Source organism: Ambystoma mexicanum, chromosome 12, assembly GCF_040938575.1.
Source record: "Ambystoma mexicanum isolate Mex_15411 chromosome 12, UKY_AmexF1_1, whole genome shotgun sequence".
Lineage (NCBI taxonomy): Eukaryota > Metazoa > Chordata > Amphibia > Caudata > Ambystomatidae > Ambystoma > Ambystoma mexicanum.
The window spans coordinates 623,424,071-623,443,025 of NC_090936.1; the positions used below are offsets into that span (position 1 = coordinate 623,424,071).

The following is an 18,955-nucleotide window of genomic DNA, read 5'->3' on the forward strand; positions in this document are numbered from 1 at the left end:
CGTTCCATTTACACAGTTCAAGACCTTCTGAGTCCAAGTCTCTTCGCTTCTCGCAAGTCTATTGACTCAGAGGGCCTGCTGCACAAAACAACAAGAAAACGCTGTTTTCCTTTTCCAAGTATCAATTTTGGGTGTTCACTCTGGATCCCCCTCTTCCGGGCTCCGATCCCTTCCAAACTAAGTTCAGATAGTTCCTTCTTGGGTGACTCGCAGTTCACCCTGGATCCCCTCAGCTGGGCCAAGGTCTCTTTTATACACTTAATTATTCTCCCTCAGTATAGACCAATTGTGATGCACTTTAAACAATCGAAGACATTCAGCTTGACCTGTTGCATGACCACTTTGATCTCATTATTCCTTTTGCTCACACTCAGCATCCGTTGGATACCTAACAGAAACTTTAGAATGAGCACTCGCGTGGCGCCGGACCACTCTGTGTATGGTACCTTTTCTGGGCCTCGCAAAGTTCAAATGATCTCTGCGTTGCTCTTTGCAAACACCTCACACGCTGTTCTCCTTGTACAATGTTGCCGCTTGCCACCTTGGTTCTAAACACAAGCTGGTTTGGTATCAGTCTCTCCGACTCAACGGCTGTGCTGTCCTTTCTGCCGCCGCCTTGCTGTAGCAGCCAAGGACAGTACCAAAGTGGCAATCGCTCCTCCCCGCCTTGGTTGTGGACGCCGGAGAGGCCCGGGTACCTCCAACACAATTTGCAGGTTTGATCAGCCTTAGTTCCTGGTCTTCGGTTTCTTACCTTCCAAGGCTCATGAAAGTAACAGTCTTTAGTGGCCACAGGTACTTCCGTCCTTGCGACTCTCTCTGGTCTCGCCGTCTTTCTCCTTGTAATAAATTGTCATCTTTGAACTGCTGTTTCCCCGTGCGGTTTGCCTCACTCCATGTGTGCTTTTGTGCTCCGCCGTTTATCCGTGTGGGGAAGTGTGATGGAAGACAGGTGTGTGTAATCCGTAATTGCCTGTCCATGCTGTTGGGACATGTCAGGCCTGCAGCTCTGGTGTTAGTCCGTTGTCGGTCACGGTGAACTGTCCGTGAGAAAGAGTTTGTGTCGGAAAGGGGAGGGGGTTAAATTCCTAGGTAGCGTACCTGGTACGATGGGGGAAAGTTGTTACTAGGAAGGGGATACCGCGGCTCACCCTCCGGAGTCCCACTTCCACTCCCTGAGGACCCCTCATCCAGCTAGTCCTCCCGGACTGGTCGGCCCCCAAGAACTGGATCCAAAAGCAATGGCTGTGTCCTGGCCACCTGGATGACAGATCCCCGGGGACTAGCGGATGAGGCACCTTCAGGTTTCTCCCAGTGGCTAAAAGATGTAGCCTGTTAAAATGGAAGGACCAGCAGCCACTGAATGTCCGTCAGTGGCTAAGGGAATTGGTGTGGACTAATGAATGTGAAGACATGTACATAACAATGCAACCTTTGACATAGCGCCCCTGAGATATATGGTGTGAGATCCGGGCGTTCCTGGTCAAGGCTCAATTTATGCAATGTACTAGTGTTGTTGACAAATCCTTATGGGGACTACTTTGCGGAGAAGTCTGGGCTGTGATGTAATGTTTGTACTGCAATACATTGTTGGGTTAATATGCCTCATAGGTGCTTGCCGTACTTAAATAAAGTTTTTTTTTAATTTTTTTTTTTAATAAAGAGTTTGGCAGTATTTCCTGCGGACATTGTGCCAAAGTCTGTTAACTTTACTACCACTTGGTCTGGTGGTAAATCTGCTTGATTATAAGTGGCATGTTGGCAGGCTTTGGCAGAAGACTCCATATGAGATTTGGAGCATTTACTGTGTGGTAATTCCAGCATCAGTAAATCCTCCATTGTTTGCAAGTAAAATTGAGGAAAAACCTCCACCTGAGAGCCTGATGTTTTTCCTCCACTTTACCTTATCAAAGTCACCACAGGATTCTTAAAGAGGCCAATGTTTCTTTAGTATATATTTGAGTAGTATTGTTTTCGGTTTCCCTCGAAATAGTCGATGAGAAGACATTAGAAATGGTAAATTGTAGAACTTTGGGTCCAGAAAAGCCTGTATTATTTGCCCTTTTATTCTGTGCTGTAAGACATTTCAAAATATAGTTAACTATTCTAAAACCTGCTAAATTATCTGATGTTTACTATTACACATACTTTGTTTGTAGAAGATGAACAGTTTCAAGGATTCTAATCAGCACTTAACTCAGCAAAAGCAAGAACTACAGACCAAAATGGATAATTTAAATTCAGTTCTTGAACAGGAAAGAAAAAGTCATCAAGTTATCAAAGAGCAACTGGTGAAGAAAGAGGAGGAGTGGAAGAAAGAATGTGCCCGGCTAGAGGCTAAACAGGTAAATGCACATTGCATTTAGTTGTAGATCATTTTGTTTATAGAATTGTCACTGAGGAAAGTACGTATTGTTTTGTCATAATACGTGAGCAGTTATAGAATTTTTGTTTTTGCCTTTTTACAGTTCCAAAACGGCAATTCGATGGATTGCTTTTCTAATGCAGATTCCTCATCTGATAAATATGCTCAACCAGCTCCCTGCTCGGAAACTTTCAACAGGGGACATAGTGGACCACGACTCCGCCGTCGATCCGTCTTGCTCGGTGCTCGATTGTCGGCTCCGGATGTAACATTTGGCGTTGTATATATACCACGTCACTAAGCCCCATACCACAGTTCGTTTTTCCGCACTCCCGACACATTGCTTTGAGGAACATGACACTGAGTTTTTGAATCTGCGTTTGACTAAATTTGTCATTTTTTCTGGGAAAAACCTTGACCGCGAATATGTCTGCTCCCAGGGTGTCAGGTTTTTACAGGTGCACTGACTGCCATTCCAAAATGTTAGTGACTGACCTGCATCCACTAAGCCGTTCTCTGTACCCGCCAGATGAACTGCTGAGACAGAGTTCTCCAGCAACCAGAACCCCACAGCTGCCTCGCCTCTCTACAGAAGGGGCTGGAGGGCATGCCACCCTGCTTGATCAGGTAGTGCATGGCCACTGCGTTGTCCACCAGAATCAGGACATGCTTCCCCTTGAGACAGGACGAAAGCCCTCAGGGCTAACCTATTGGCCAGGGGGCCTGTTGATGTGCCACCTGGTTTCCATTGCTGACCAAAGGCCGTTCACCTGCAAGTCCTTGCAGTGAGCACCCCAATCCTTCAGAGACGCATCCGTGACCACTCAGGCCTTAGGCTAAGGAGGCCAGAAGGGTTTCCCTGCCATGAGACTGTTGTCATCAGTCCACCAACTGAGGTCATTGACCACTCACCTGGACACCCTGAGGGAATCCTTGAGGGCTCTGAGGTACTGTGACCACTGACTTCTCAGGAGCCACTGAAGGGTTCTCATGTGTAGCCTGGCCTCTGGCACTAGGAAAATACAGGAGGACATGAGGCCTCAAAGGCAGAGGAAGGAAGCCGGTGGTAAGGTGGCATGGTTCTGGAACAAATCCACCATCTTCGCGATGCTGTTGACTCTCTCCTGGGGAGGAAAGGCTTTCCCTACCTGGGTGTCTAGGACTGCTCCGATGAACTGGAGCCTCTGGACTGGTGTCACATGGGACTTCTTCAAGTTCAGGGAGAAGCCCAGTATGCGCACTAGCATACAGGTGTTCTCCAGATGATAAAGACCTGCCCCGCCGACTTCCCTTGGATCAGCTAATCAACCAGGTACAGGAATACATGGACCCGGGATCTCCCAAGGTGAGCCACGACTAATGCCATGAGCTTGGTGAAGACCCATGGAGCAGAGGTCAACCCAAAGGGAAGCACTTTGAACTGATAGTGCTTGTCCCCTTATGAGGATCCTCAGGAACTTCCTGTGCTTTTGATGTATCGGCACATGGAAATAAGCGTCCTGCAGATCTATTAACACCAGCCAGTCCTTAAGTTCGAGAGTGTGGAGAATTTCTCTCAACGTCACCATCCTGAATTTGTCTTTCCTCAGGAATTTGCAGGTCACGAGTGGGAAATGTGCCAGAAAGTCCTGGAGGAGGTCGTCTTTCTCTTTCTGGGGTACCCCAGCAGTGGATCTGTTTGCCACAGAGTTCATCAGGAAGTGCAGACAGTTTTCCTCAAGGGAATTTCCAGCGAACAGCGCACTGGGGTCGTGTTTCTGGTGGATTAGATCTTCCCTCTCCACTACGCCTTCCCTCTGATTCTCGTCATCCCATGGGTTCTCCGGAGGTTGTAGAGGTTTTGAGCAACCATGATTTTGATCACCCCGAACTGGGCGAGGAGACCTTGGTACCCTGACCTCTCTGATCTGGCCATCTGTCCACCTCACTAGTTGCCTCAGCACCCTGATCTCCTGACCCAGACGGAAGGTCGGGTACTTCACCCGAACCCGTAGTCCCTCAAACTACATGCGTGGCTCCTGAAAGGGTGAGGTATGATGACTGAGACCTCTCGGAGACGGTACTCGAGGTGTTGCTGGCAGCACGCAGTCTACCAGATCTCTGTATGTGTGCAGGTGAAGAAGATTTAAGGTGTGGTGCAGGGAACGCAAAATCCATCCCATCTCTTGCTCCACCACAACAATGATTGAGTTCCTTTTGTGACTGGCCTCAGCAACCCTTCAGATTACCACAGTCAAAGGATACTTGACCGAATTGTCTGTGTTCAAAAGGTCCCCAGATTAAGGTTCTTTCTTGATGATTCTGGTTGTGGCCCAATTCCTTAAGGGCCTTGTGAATAAGTTTCCACCGACTCCATTTGTTGTCCCAGACTGGGAACTAAATCTAGTTCTGACATTTTTGATGACGACTCCGTTTGAGCCCATGCATTCCTTTTATCCTTGAAAACAGGATTTTTGGTTGCCATCATGTCAGTTAGGAGAGTTAGCGAGCTGCAGGCCCCTTTTCCTGCAATTTTTTGTTTTTTTTTACTTTTGTTTTTTTTTACTTTTGTTTTTTCCGGGGAAAAAGGAACTGCAGGGAACTAGCCAACCCCTCTGCAGTCTTCTCCTCCGCTTGCCCTTCTCCTTCCCAGGCCCTCTGCAATGCACTGGCCTCACACTTTGCCACCAAAACTCAAAACATTCTGTCCACCCTTTTTACGCTTCCTCACAACCCATCCCTCTCCCCACCACACTCCCCCACCAAACTCTCCTCCTGCCCCCCCTCCTCCTTTTCTTACTTCTCTCCTGTCACACCTGAAGAAGTTACCAGATTTGTCCGCTCCATGAAGGTCTCTCCTAAACCGGTCTCCCCATACTCATCCAGGACCTTCACGGATAACATTGGCTCTCTTGCCCCTGCTGATTTCTGCAATCACTCCTTTATCACTGGATCTGTCCACTCCCATCAAGCACTCCCTTGTGCGCCCCCTCCTGAAAAAACCTTCCTCTGACCCTAACTGCCCTGTCAGCTATCGTCCTAGCCCCATCTCCCCCTTCCTGGGGAAGCTACTTGAGAAGCTGGCCTTGCCCCAAGTTGACTCTCACACTGAACTTGTTGGGGGCCTCCACAATCATCAATCTGGATTCAGAGCATCCAGAGGCACAGAAACTGCTCTTCTGAACACCCCTGAATAACTGCTCGCATCTCTGAACTCCAACTCCCCAGCTGTCCTTATCCTCTCGATCTCTCCTCTGCATTTGACACAGTTGACCATTTCATCCTCATACAAAGGCTCCTCGATACACTTGGTATCTCGGAACGGCCGCTGGATTGGCTGTCCTCTTTCCTCACTAACCGCTCTTCCCAAGTCATCCTGGGCCCCTTCTCCTCTCCTACTTCCATCTCCACCTGTGATGTCCCTCAGGGCTCTATACTTTCCCGCTGTCTCTTTAACATCTACCTTGCTCTCCTTGCACGCCTCATCTCCTCTTTCTCCGTCAACTTCCAGTGTTACGCAGACAATACTCAGCTCTTCTTTGAACTCCCTGCTGACCCTCTTGCACCCTCCATCATCCCTGACTGCCTATCTGCCATCCAGTCCTGGTGCGCCTCCAATGATCTCTGCCTCAACGCCTGTAAAACTGATATCCTTCCCATTAGGACCCCTGCGCCCTCCTTCTTCCCTTCACCGTGGCATTCCTCCTTGCTCTCTTCCTCTGCTCCTTCAACTGAAACCAGAAACCTTGGAGTCATCTTCGACTCCTCTTTCCGTTCTCTCTCTCACTCAGGAAATTGCTAAGAAGTCCAACTTTCAGCTTTTCCTTCTCAAAGTAATTCTACCTTTTCTAACTTTCCCTCAGAGGCTCAATGTGACTCAAGCCCTGGTTCTCTCTAGACTTGACTTCTCTACCGGCCTCCTCCTGAATCTTCCTTTTTCCACTCTGCAACCCCTCCAGCTTATCCAGAATAGGGCAGCAAGACTTATCCTTGGCCTTAAGCCCAGAGACTGCATCTTTCCTGCACTAACGAGTCTTCACTGGCCCCTGGTTGCTGCACGGATTCAATTAAAATCCCTCTGCATCATCCACAAGGATGTCTGGGCCCGGGGACCACACCCTCTTCAACTCCATCTAACTAAATACTCTCCCTCTAGACCACTTTGCTCCTGTGGCACCAACTCTGTGTGTAAGGCGTTTTGCTAAACAGAGGGCAGGGAGTTGCTCACTTTCCTCTGCAGGCTCCCTCCTTTGGAATAGCATCCCCTCCCCCTGCACCTTGAGCAGGATCTTCTCAAATTCCAGAAGCTCCTTAAGACTTTCCTCTTTTCCTCCTCCGTCCCTCCTTTTCTCCTCTGCTAATCCCACAGATGCTGAATCAGTGTCTTTGGCCCTTATGCATCTTCGGGGCATTGGCCTCCCACACCAATTCTTCAGAGCTCATGTCTTTCCACAGCACTTTGCATCTGCACACCCTGCGCTCTGGAGACTCGCACTTACACCTCCCGCAGCCTAGGCCGTGTAGAACTCTACATTCCTAGCACTTCGTCCATGGCTCACCTACGGGCTTGGTCTCCCCAGCACTTACCCCCTCTTCCCTCTTCCATTCTGCACTTGCACATTCTGAATCCTTGCAAGGCATAGTGTAAAAAAATAACATTAATTGTTGCATTTATGGTTTACAGGAAACAACAAGTATAAAAGAAAATACAATCTGATTACAATTCATAGCAAATAAAAATAAAATCATACTTTCATTTTCAGTTGATCTAAAAAGATATTCAAGAAGTTATTCAAAGCTAAACTTAAAGAAACATTAGTCCCCCACATTAACCTACACCGAAACAAATGAATAGATGCTTCAGAATTGACACCACTTTTACCCTTAAAACAAGCCGACCTACTTGTAACAAAATACAAAATACAGACATGCAGTGACCCAATGTTTCAAAGTTGCTGTTGTATCCATGATTCCACAAAATCTACACTTTAAAAGATGACCACTTAAAGGGGGGGGTCTTTCCAGTTTTTTCTTTCCCTCAAGTGGTACTGATTTAACCTAAAATGCTTATATTTGGCATGTACTGTGGAATATATTCTCTTGCATGGATGAAATGTGAATGTTCCTTGTATGTAATATAGGTTCAGATGCTGTAGACTGTCTCAGCCCAGTCAGACCTAAACAAACACCTTTTTACGACTCCTGGTCGCTGTATTAATTCGAGCTGGGACACCCAATTGAAAGTAATATGCCTTGCATCCTCAATCTAAAGGAATTGGCTGAGGCGATTAATTCATCCTTCATAACTTTGTTTATATCGAGGATCAAGGATTTTCTTGTATGTCGATAGTTGTTTCCACACACAACAAGCGTTCATAGAGGACAGGCATAATGCATGTCAGATTACTTTGTTTTGTATAGCCAAAGATAGTCTCAGAACCTCCTTCCACAACTTGCCTTGTATGATATTAAGCAAGTTCCCCAGATCGTAAAGAAACACATGTAGTCCGAATAAGAGCAACGGTTCTATCTTCGCAAGATGGAAACAGTAAATGGGTCAGATGGAAAATGTACACAGTCTAGATAGCAAGCATTTCATTTGGAGAGCCAATTTATCATAGAGGGTAGTTTTCCACGCCTCCACAGTAACCTTGTTGGTGAGATTATAGGCCAAATAAATCACTGAAAGTACCTGTCCCACTCTTTCAGGACCCATCGCCCAGTGCCTAACCTTCAATTTGGTGCCCTTCATATCACCTTGGATTTAGATGCATTGGAGGCCCGTAGCTGTTCTGTTCTGTCAAAGTATGAAGTCCTCTTCAAAGGCTAACCAGTCAAGCTTAAGGCTGCCCAGCTCTGCTGATGAGATAGACGGCCCCTGCCACAGACCCTCCACATCACTTACATAAAGATTAAATAAGATCGGGCCAAAGTACAGCCCTGTTTGAGACCCACATATGACTTAACCACCCTCAACAGCGACCCCTCTTTGGTCAGACGTACTCTCAATGTAGTATCTCTATGAAGAACAGCAAGTAGTTTTACTAACTTTCTAGGGACATTCATACACAAGAGTTTTGACCACAGTTTAGATCCGACCACGCAGTCGAAGCCGATTGACATATCCCGAGAAGCCAAGTATACTTCCCCTACATGAGCATGGTGGATGTTGTGACGTAAATGGGCCATGACGGTGGAATTAAGGGAGATTCCTAATTCCTGCCTAAACCTTACCTTAAATCTACTCAGAAGGTTGGACCGTTGGTTTGACAAATTGATTGAGGTCCCTCAGAAGCAGGATGGCAAAGATAAATTTTGCTAATAGCATCAATGAGTGCAATTGGCCTGTAGTTGTTAGGGTCCTGAGCATCACTGTTTTTTAAACATGGGGATAATGATTCATTGGGCCCAAGAGACAGGAATAACATGGGTCAGGTCAATTTGACGGAGCATGGGTTTCAGAAGCCCTGACCAGATCTTAGGAGCATCTTTCAGAACAAATGGAGGAATACAGTCAGGTCCCGGAGCACGAGATGCTTATGTCTACCAATGGCCCACATTATATCAACTAAATCCCAAGAGCAAGAACCTGCATGGAGAGGGCCCAGATCTGAGTCATGGATATCTTTGTAGCTATCCAGCAAAGAATACTTCTTCACATAAAGCTCAACCCAGGATTGTTCCTCTATAGGGGAGACGATACCCTTTACCTTTAGGGCCAGAATCCGATTGACAGTGGCCCACAATTTATTTTCCCAGCCATTACAAAGTTGGGAAAGCTTGGACCTTGGGTACTTAATAGGATTTAATCCTGAGTGATGTAACTACATTTTTATGTGATTAGCAGATTTTTTTCTTTGCAACAGAATAATTTGCTGTACATAGTCTCTGCTTTTTTAGCGCAGCCAGTTTTTTGCGTTTGAGATTCTTAGAATGCAAGTTTCTACTATCTGGGAGGTATCTCGAGTCCTCACCAAGAGCCGGGGAATAACTCTCAGATAACTCTTTTTATGCATCCCATGATAGTTTCATTGGGTACATAAGGACAATCAGAACTTGCACCCAAATTGTAGGTATTTGTGCTCTGATTTGACACAGAGTCAGTCAAAAGATGACTCAATTTCGCCAGAGTCTTTCTGCTCCATTTAAGAAAACGCCCACCTCTAGCCTCCTATTGACCGACAAGATCAGGTCTAAGATCAAAAGTAGGGAAAGAAAGAGTCAGGAAAAATTACAGAAGTAGATGGTCACCCAAGTCGGGATCGATATGATTGAGATACCTGCATTTGGGCATAAGATCAGTAGAGATATAGAAATGTATCCTAGATGTTGTTTCCCTTCTATGCCAAGTATACATAGGGCAATTCTGAGTGGGGCAACAGTCCAGATAGTACATATCCCATTCCCGAAGAAAGCGATCCCAACGCATTCCCCGTTCTACATTATGGTGCAGTGAAAAGGGAATAGCCTTGTTAGTATTCCAAAGTGAACCCTACGCACAATAAGAGTTAGTCACTGTCCAGGATTATTCTATTCTCATTGCCCTCGTCAAACCATGCTTGGAAATAGTGGTCAGTGTATCCTGTATTGTCTCAAGAGGGACTCTGAGCGGATTCCAGTACATATTAGCCAGAAGTAGGAGCGGTTGACCCGAGGCCAAAAGGAGCTTTATTGCCAACTACCATTCATTCTGAAGAGTCAATTCCCATTTTGTCCTAAGATTTCGATCTATGGCCAATGCCAGACCTCCCCTAGTACGACCCAGATCCGCTTTTACTGCAGGGCTAGTAATAGTATGGAAACACTATACTTCGAAAGGAGTCATTAACATGGTTTCCTGCAACATGTAGATATGTAGCAATCCCTCGTTAGTTGGTTTGTCAATTAATTTAAATAGATTTGTACCACCACACACATTCCAAGAGATCAGCTCGACCTTAATATTGTCAGGGTTGACTCATGCCTTGTCTGATAATTTCAAAGATTTTAAGTGCAGGTCCAACCCATGGTCACTCCTGCCCATTTCTCAATTGCAGTTAATGAGGTCACATCCCCAGGCCCCCTTAAAGCTTTGTCAAAAGCATTGTCTTTCGAAGCCTTTCTTTTTTTTTTTTTCTTCAGGGTTTCTGTTAATTTAAAACCCAAGAATTGTTTAGCATCGTCTATAGTTTTCAGTCCAATTATTTCAAAGCCCAGGAATAAGAGATTCTCCCTCTGTTCCCAAACCATATTTGACTCTATTTCCGAGTGGAAATAACTAGCCATGCATTGGTTATCCACAATAGGGATGGTAGGTTCGTCCCCCTCCCTCTTCCCCGTCTGAAAGTGGTTTCTGAGTTCCACCTTTCTCAGTCCATACATCTATCAATCTTCTACCCTCCACTTCACCCCTCTAAGGAGAAGGAGAACGAGTGGTTCCACCGCTTGGATCCTAAAAGAGCATTGAGCTTTTACATTGCTAGGGAGGCTGAGTTCTGAAGATCTGAACAACTGTTCGTGGCCCATTAATTGTCCTGCAAAGGTCTAGATGTAACAAAGCAGACTGTCTCGTCGGATTTTTCTTTGCATCGCAGAATGTTAACAGTCTGCAGGCAGAGAGCTTTCACCCGGCATCAGGGCACACTCGACGAGAGGGTTCTTGACTTCTAAGGCCTTACAGAGGGAGTTCCCATCAGGGACATCTTACATGTGGCCACATGGTTGTCCTTGCACACTTTTACCAGGCACTATTTTCTGGATGTTGCTCACGGGGAGATGCACGTTTTGGTAGGGCAGAATCTGCTACTGTAGCTCTTTCTGGCCGCCTCTGTGGTCCTAACTGCTTGGAGAGTCTCTATCAGATGAGGAACCTGTGCAAGAAAAGCAATCCATCAAAGGAGAAATTACTTGCTGTAATGTTCTTTCTATGGATTCTTCTCCTGCAAATTCCTCATCACCCCTCCCATCCATCCCCCCACAGAAAGTTCTTACGCATCTGTCTAAGCGAAGGAACACCTGGTGATGGCTCTGAGGTGGCTGCTCCTGTCTAATTGCTTGTCTTTAAAAAAGAAGAAAAAAAGTCTTTCCTTAATTTCTTTCTCCCATCATTTTCCTCCACAGCGTTCAAGCACGGGGAAAGAAGTGGGAACTGAGGTTTGGGGCGTAGTGACATGGTATATATACGACGCCTGACGTCACGCCCTGAGCCAACGATCGAGCACCAAGCAAGATGGATCGGCAGCCGAGTCGAGGTCCACTACGCCCTCTGTCAAAAACGTTTCCAAGCAGCACAGCTGGATGAGATCGATCAGATGAGGAATCTGCGGGAGAAGAATCAATAGAATGACCATTGTTAGGCAACATTGTGTGCAGTACTCTTTTGGATACTACAGCAACCATGACCTCCTGGGATTGGAACCCAACCTTTGGTATAAGTCTGTACTACGCAGGTTGGTAGTGTGGCTGAGCAGCCAGGTTTATCTCAAGAGGACTCATTGTGAGCAGTAGGGTTGTAACACAGATTTTAAGTGACAGTTATTCAGATAAACATTTACACTCAAAGTTTCTTGATTAAACAATTAATAATTTAACATTCAATTATATAAGCCTTAAAACATGTAACACTTGAAGTATACTTCAAAACACACTCTGTTTCTCTAAATCAGATGATACCCATTGGGGATGGCATGACTTAAAGGCATGGTCTAGTAAAATAATTTATTTAAAAAATAGATAGGCAACATAAAAAAAAAAATACTAGCATTCTCTTTTTTAAAACTTCCTATGCTATTCAAGCTCAGAATTCACAAAAGCAAGCACATGGGCGCATCCATTTTGTGAAATGGATGCCCTCCTGTGCTGGCTTTTGCTTTTGCAGCACTAATGAAGGAAAAGCCAGCCAGCTGTAGTAAACAAAAGCTACCGCTGGGTGGCTTTCCCTTCATTAGTGCTGTACGCGGAGGATGGGGACCGGAGACCAGAGCAGGAAAGCTGCAGCTGAATCTCGGTAAGTGCTATTTATTTTTTTTAAAAAAATAAGCACTAGCTGCGTTTTCTTTTTCTAAGTTTTCCGGGCTGGAGGAGCCCGGAAAACTTAGAAATAAAACCGCAGCTTTAAAAACATTGTATTTATGTTTGCGGTCGCTTTTGAAGCGACCGCAAACATAAATACAATGTTATTGTGTTGGAAAACGCTGCGGTTATTCTTTCCAAGTTTCTCAGGCTCCTCCGGCTCGGAGGAGCCTGAGAAACTCGGAAAGAAAAACCGCAGCATTTTCCAACACAACCGCGTTGTGTTTCTGCCTGAATCTGCTTTCCCATTTGGGGCTCTCGGGCTCCCCACGGAGCCCGAGAGCCCCAAATGGGAAAGCAGATTCAGGCAGAAACAACGCAGCATTGCGGAAAACAACCGCGTTGTTTCTGCCTGAATCTGCTTTCCCATTTGGGGCTCTCGGGCTCCCCACGGGGAGACCGAGAGCCCCAAATGGGAAAGCAGATTTAGGCAGAAACAACGCAGCATTTAGCATTTCCCATTTGGGAATCTCGGGCTCCCCACGGGGAGCCCGAGAGCCCCAAATGGGAAATCAGCTGTAGGCAGAAACACTACGCGGCATGTAAACACAACCGCGTTGTGTTTCTGCCTGCTGTGGCTTTCACTTTGGGTCTCCGGTGCTCACCTGTGCGTACAACTTTGGCAACTTGCAGGCCTAGTCAGCTTGTGACCCGACATACAAACCTTTCTTCTGTGAACTACTTCTAAGAACCGTGACAAAGACTTTTCCGTTTTAAATACCAAAGCGTTTTACACAAGACACTAGTCCATTGACTTTGGCCTATCTATTGCATTGAATCAACTCCTCTGGTGAACTCAAACTATTTACACTGTTTTAAAGTAATTGTAATATCCGTTACAAGGGAGGGAGCTCAACTGCTTAGTAATCAGTATTGTAGTATCATGCTTGTGTGATATTGATTGCTTCCTTTAGTGAATGCTTTCTAAATGATTATGTAATAAATTAATAATGGTTTTACCAAGAAACCTTGAGTAGAAGTCTCTATCAGAATACTTGCTATTGTAGACCTTTGTGTAACACCCTAACAAGCTCACATTCCCTCTTGAGGTAAGCCTGGCTGCTCGGCTCGCCAGCAAAAACTGTGTGGTACGTCTACCAAAGGTGGGTTTTGCTTACACCTGTAGTCCTTGTTGTGTGTAGTGGTCCCAGAGGGTACTCCATTCAAACTTTGCCTGACATGGTGCGAGTGTGTGTGGATCTTGGCACTGGTTTACGAAAAGGACTTGGTAAAAGGACACCAACCGGCTCTATTTGACCTGGTGTTTCTCTCCACACAGGATACTCTTGAGAGCTTGGTGGCTCCATCTTCCACAGCGGGTGCAAAGGCTCTGACGGTTTCTACTTTGCCCAAGGAATGGAGAGTAAAAAAACTGGGCGCTTCAGGATTTAATGTTTTTTCCTCGGGCAGCCTTGCTTTGTGGACAGTTAATGCATCTTGCACTATATAAAGATATTCGCACACCCTGTAATGTAGTGAGGAGGCTGTGGACAATCTACCCATGGAATGTGAGAGTTTCTATGGTGGGCTATTACTTCATTGAGCTCTCAACCATATAATTAGTAAATATGTTTCTTATAATCCAAGATGATTTATTAAATTTGAAGGTAATTCGCATACCATGAGACAGAGGCCCAAAGTCACTAAATTAAATGTATAACAGAATGACCACTTGCACCACAACTTTGGTTCAGCACAGTGTCTACGTTCAGACATAAACAGTTCTTAACAAAAACACCAGTCAATTGACAGTACAAATATATTTTTTTACTGGTCTGCCAGCACATGTTTCAACCTTAAACCTAAGGTCTTCTTCAGGGCGTTTTATAGACATTTTTTTCGTACTGCACCCTTATACTTCAAAAACGCAAAGGGGGTTGTTCATTTGCTCAAACCCCTTGCACTCAGAGCCAGGAAGAATTCACTAATGGTATCTCTTATAACTGTTGTATTACAAGTTTCACTCGTTTAGTTTCACAACCAACTCGCAAGCTATCTTCTAACTGTAAACGCTAATCCAAATGTTGCACTTAACATCTATGTACATCAACCAATTCAGTTCTCAAAGGTCATTCTTAGTTCAAGTATCCATGACAGAGGGTTTCTTAGGCCCATCCACCTCCTTTGGAAAAAGCTCTGCGTTCCCCTTGGCGATATCCCTATGGAATGTGGGTTGGATTTACCAAAGAGGTGAACAACAGCAAAGAGGCAGCCAAGCTGATCTTGCTAGCATGTTTGGACACTGCTGAGTGTGTGGCTTCCTGGATAGGCTCCCAGGCTATACTCGGGAGGCACCAAGGGATTTGTACCTGATATACAAACTCCAAAACATTACCCCAATCTACCCTATGCGCTGTCACACACCCTTCGATAGGGCAAACCTTTTTGACTCTAAATCAGTTGAGTCCCTTGTGAAATCCAAGGCATCTAAAGCTGCTGTCAAGTCCCATGCATTAAAAGTCATTTTTGCCAGAGGAGGTCCCATTCGATCTTTCATCTTCTCCAGCATGGGGTCTGGCATGGATTCACATGCTCATGAATATTCCCCGTCGTCAGGCCGGGAGTCCTCAGTAAAGAAAAAAATCAGTATCCGTTTCGTTTCTGATCTGGCTTTCTCAGTAGTAACCAATCACTGGTCGCTGGGTCATACTGCCCCCAGCCAATGACTGTCCTCTCCATAAGCCCCACCTCTGGCAGCCATCTTCAGATTTTTACCGCACGCTCAAGTGTTGGGAGTCCTCGTGTTTAGCTCTCGAGCTTTTGCTGCATTTTCGCTCTTTTTCAAAGAGAATTTCTCATTTTTCGGTCAAATAGAGCTTCAAGCTCCACCGCCTCTACATCCGGTTAACGGGTATCGATGTCTGATTTTTTTCTACGCCCCTCAAGGGTGAAGATTTCATCGAGTTACGCTTCTTGGGGGATTCCAGAAGTTTCTGCGGCTTACCCGAACATGGCCCAGGAGAAAGGAAGCTTGATACCCGGAATGCTGTTCAGGGTTTGCCCTGGATGCCAGCTACAGAATGTGTTCAAGGAGGACAAGCACTCAAAAGGTTTCTACTGTCTTCATGAGGACAAAACGCACGTGGAGAAGGACTGTGCATTTTGCAGGAACATGTCGGAACGGACCATCATGGACCGACACCTTTGTCTCTCCAACTGGCTGGAAGGAAGGAGTCCATCAGGTGAGAAGAAGAAGAATTCCGAGTCCTGTGAGGGCGCCCCGTCGACGGGGGTCCAACAGAAGGCAAAACACTGCGAGTCCGCGGGCACCGGGAGCGCCGAACGGTCGGGCACTTCAGCTGCCAGGCAGGGCGTGCCTTCCCCGGCACCATCAACCACGAGCCAACACTCTGGTTCGGGGAAGAGGAAATTTGAGAACCCGGGTAAGCTTCTGGAGAGGCCCCGGTCGATCTCAAAGGATTCGGCCGAGGTGGAGCGAGGCAGTGACCCTCCCCCCAAGGTGAAGGCCTCAAGCACGTCTAAGGCGGTGAAGGCCCTGATTCACCCGGCCAAGGCCTCTATCGAGGGAGTTGCGGCGGGCCTGGCGCAGCCTGTGGAGGCTACACCAGTGGAGGTGACCTCTGGGCCCAAATTCTCCCTGCCTCTGCGGAGGGTAGCCTCTTTCAGACCCATCGAAAAGACCCCTGTGAAGACCCCAGCGGAAAAAGAGGGGTGGGGGGCGGTGGCCATTGTGGACACGGACACAGCATCCGAGGAGGAGCTGGTAGAAGTCTTAGAGGGCCTCGACGAGGGCGTCGAAGAGGCCCGTCCCCACGGGAGGTATCCCGACGAGGGTGACGACGAGAGTGACGGTGGCACCGGCGAGGGTCCTAGTCCAGCGTCGCTTCCGGAGCTGCAGGATAACTCGGCGGCCATTTTGTTGGCAAATCAATCCTTATGTTCAGAGATAAGGACGAGATTGCCCTTACCACAGACGGAGGATCCGGAACCGGGCTCGACGGAGGAGCCAGAGCCGGGCCTGGCGGGAAGCCCCCCGAACAAGAGAAGACTGATCCATCCAGCCCTGCCTTCTCAGCACTCACGGCCTGCTCAGCCTTTACCCACGTCCCCCGTCCCTGGGGATGACACGGGAACGGACACGGTGGGTACCGACGACGGCGGTGACGACGGGACGGTGCTCCCATCGCCAGCACGGGCCTTCCCATCTGACGATATCGGATCTTTCCATGCAATGATAGCCAGGGCATCCGAGCTTTTTCAGCTCTGCCTCGAAGAGAAGAAGGAAGGAAGGTTTCCTTTACCAATGGCGCGAGGCCAAGAAGAAGGCAGTCCTCGCCGTGCCTCTGCTGGATGACTTCTGGGACAAGGGTCTCACCCTTCTTAAGAACCCGTCTACAACGCCTGCCAAGAGGGATTGGTACGAGAAGAAGTACCGGGTCCCCGACGCGGCCCCTTTGTGCCTCAGGGCACAACCGACCCCTGACTAGGTCGTCTCAGCGGCGGCCAAGAAGAAAGCGGGTGGGGGCATCGGCCTCAACGTCAACTTCCCCACCTGACGGTGAAGGGAAGAAGCTGGACGCAATGGGATGAGTTATCTTGTCGGCGGCAACAACGAATAAGGCGGCAAACGCCCTTCGCAATCGTGGCCCGCTACGACAGGGAGTTATGGTACAAGATCGCCCCCCTGTTGGACTTCCTACCGGATGACAAGAGGGCCGAGGCCCTGGACATCTTGCAAGAAGGCAAAGTGGCATCGGACCACGCCATTTCGGTGGCAACGGACATTGCCGACACCAGTTTCCGCCAGCTAGGCAACAGCGTTTGCCTTAGACGACGAGGTTGGCTCAAGGCGACAGATTTCCGCCAGGATGTACAAGCCAAGGTGTTGGACATGCCGTTCGACGGGAACAACCTGTTTGGGAAAACGGTGGATGAGTCCCTCCAAGCCATCAAGGCGGACACGGAGACAGCTAGGGCCCTAGGGGTTCTCCGGCAACGAAGGCCGTCCTTTCGGAGCACCGGAGGCAAGCAGGGTGCCTCCAAGGGATTCGGCGGTGGCTCCTCTACGTACCGCCAAGCGGCCTGCTCCTCATCACAGGAAGCCTATAGAGGACGAGGCAAGTCGGGTGGGCCCCGCCGTCGTCGCCAGGGAGGCCAAGGCGGCAAGGCGTCCTCCAAGCAAGATTGAACCGACAGCGGTGTCGGGCCCCCACCGAAGCACCCCGGTGGGAGGCTGACTGGCGAAGTTCGTCAGCGTGTGGGAGTCCATCTCCACCGACCGTTGAGTGCTGGACGCCCTGGCCCAGGGGCACGCCCTCAAATTTCTTGAAAAGTGCCCCCGCATTCCACCGGTGGCCAGGAAGGAAAATCACGCCCCTCAACTTCTATTGGAGGTAAGGGCGTTGCTCAAAAAAGGTGCCATCGAGCTCATCCCAAAGAGGCTCCGGAGCATACTCAAGGTACTTCCTTGTGAAAAAGAAGACAGGAGGATGGCGCCCCATCCTGGACCTGCGACGACTGAACAAGTACATCCAGGCACAGAAGTTCCGGATGGTCACCCTCCACCACGTGCTGGGACAGCTGGAGGAGAGCGATTTCCTGTCGTCGTTGGTTTTGGAGGATGCGTACTTCCACATCCCCATACTGAAAGGACACCGAAAGTTCCTCAGGTTTGTGGTCCAAGGACGGCACTACCAGTTCAAGGCCCTCCCGTTTGGATTGAAATCGGCACCCAGGGTGTTCACCAAGTGCCTCGCACCGGTGGCGGTGTGGCTGCGCCTGCAGGGGATCCACGTCTACCCCTACCTGGATGACTGGCTCATCCGAGCAAGGACAAGAGAGCTCGCCGTAGACCGCACAGCGAAGACCGTCCAGCTGCTCACGGACCTGGGATTCTCCATCAACTTTCCCAAATCCCACCTGGTCCCGTCGCAAGTCGCACTGTTTCTGGGAGCCAAGCTCGACACAGTGACGCGTCTGGCCTCGCCGTCGGAGGAAAGGACGAAGGCCATCCTGGGCAAGGTGCAGCGTCTGCTGGCCACGGACGTGGCCAGGGTGAGGTCCATCAAGTCCCTCCTCGGGATGATGTCCTCCTGCATATATCTCGTGCGCCTGTGCAGGCTTCGGATGCGCCCTCTGCAAGAGTTCCTCGACTCCCGCTGGATCCAAGCGACGGGCAGCTTCGAGGACAGGATCCCGCTCAACGAGACCTTCCGACGAGCGATCCGGTGGTGGGGCACCCGCGCTCATCTGACGGCGGGCACAGACTTTCAGACCCCATCCCACCAGATAACGGTGACGAAGGATGCCTCCCTGGAAGGGTGGGGAGCGCACACCAGGGATCTTCACGCGAGAGGCCGTTGGCTCCTGGAGGAGAAGACGCTCCATATCAACATCCTGGAGCTCCGTGCAGTGTTCTGGGCCCTTAGGTCCTTTCTCCCATCCCTCAAGGGCAAGGTGGTGAGAATCTTCACTGACAACACCACCACAATGTTCTACATCTGGAAGCAGGGAGGAACCAGATCCCGAGCCCTCTCAAGGAAGCCCAGGATCTGTGGCATTGGGCTGTCGCCCAAGGGATGTTCCTGGTGCCCTTTCATC

The 18,955-nt window shown here is 48.5% G+C and overlaps 1 protein-coding gene across 4 annotated transcripts in view; it reads left to right on the forward strand.

Moving 5' to 3' along the window:
- Positions 1-18,955, forward strand: part of EEA1 (early endosome antigen 1) — a 1,786,886-nt gene that overhangs the window by 1,329,887 nt on the left and 438,044 nt on the right. For all 4 annotated transcript variants that reach the window (XM_069629072.1, XM_069629073.1, XM_069629075.1 and 1 more), the window contains one exon: positions 2,160-2,345. In XM_069629072.1, coding sequence (XP_069485173.1) covers positions 2,160-2,345 — 186 coding nt within the window. The remainder of the gene's footprint in view (positions 1-2,159; positions 2,346-18,955) is intronic.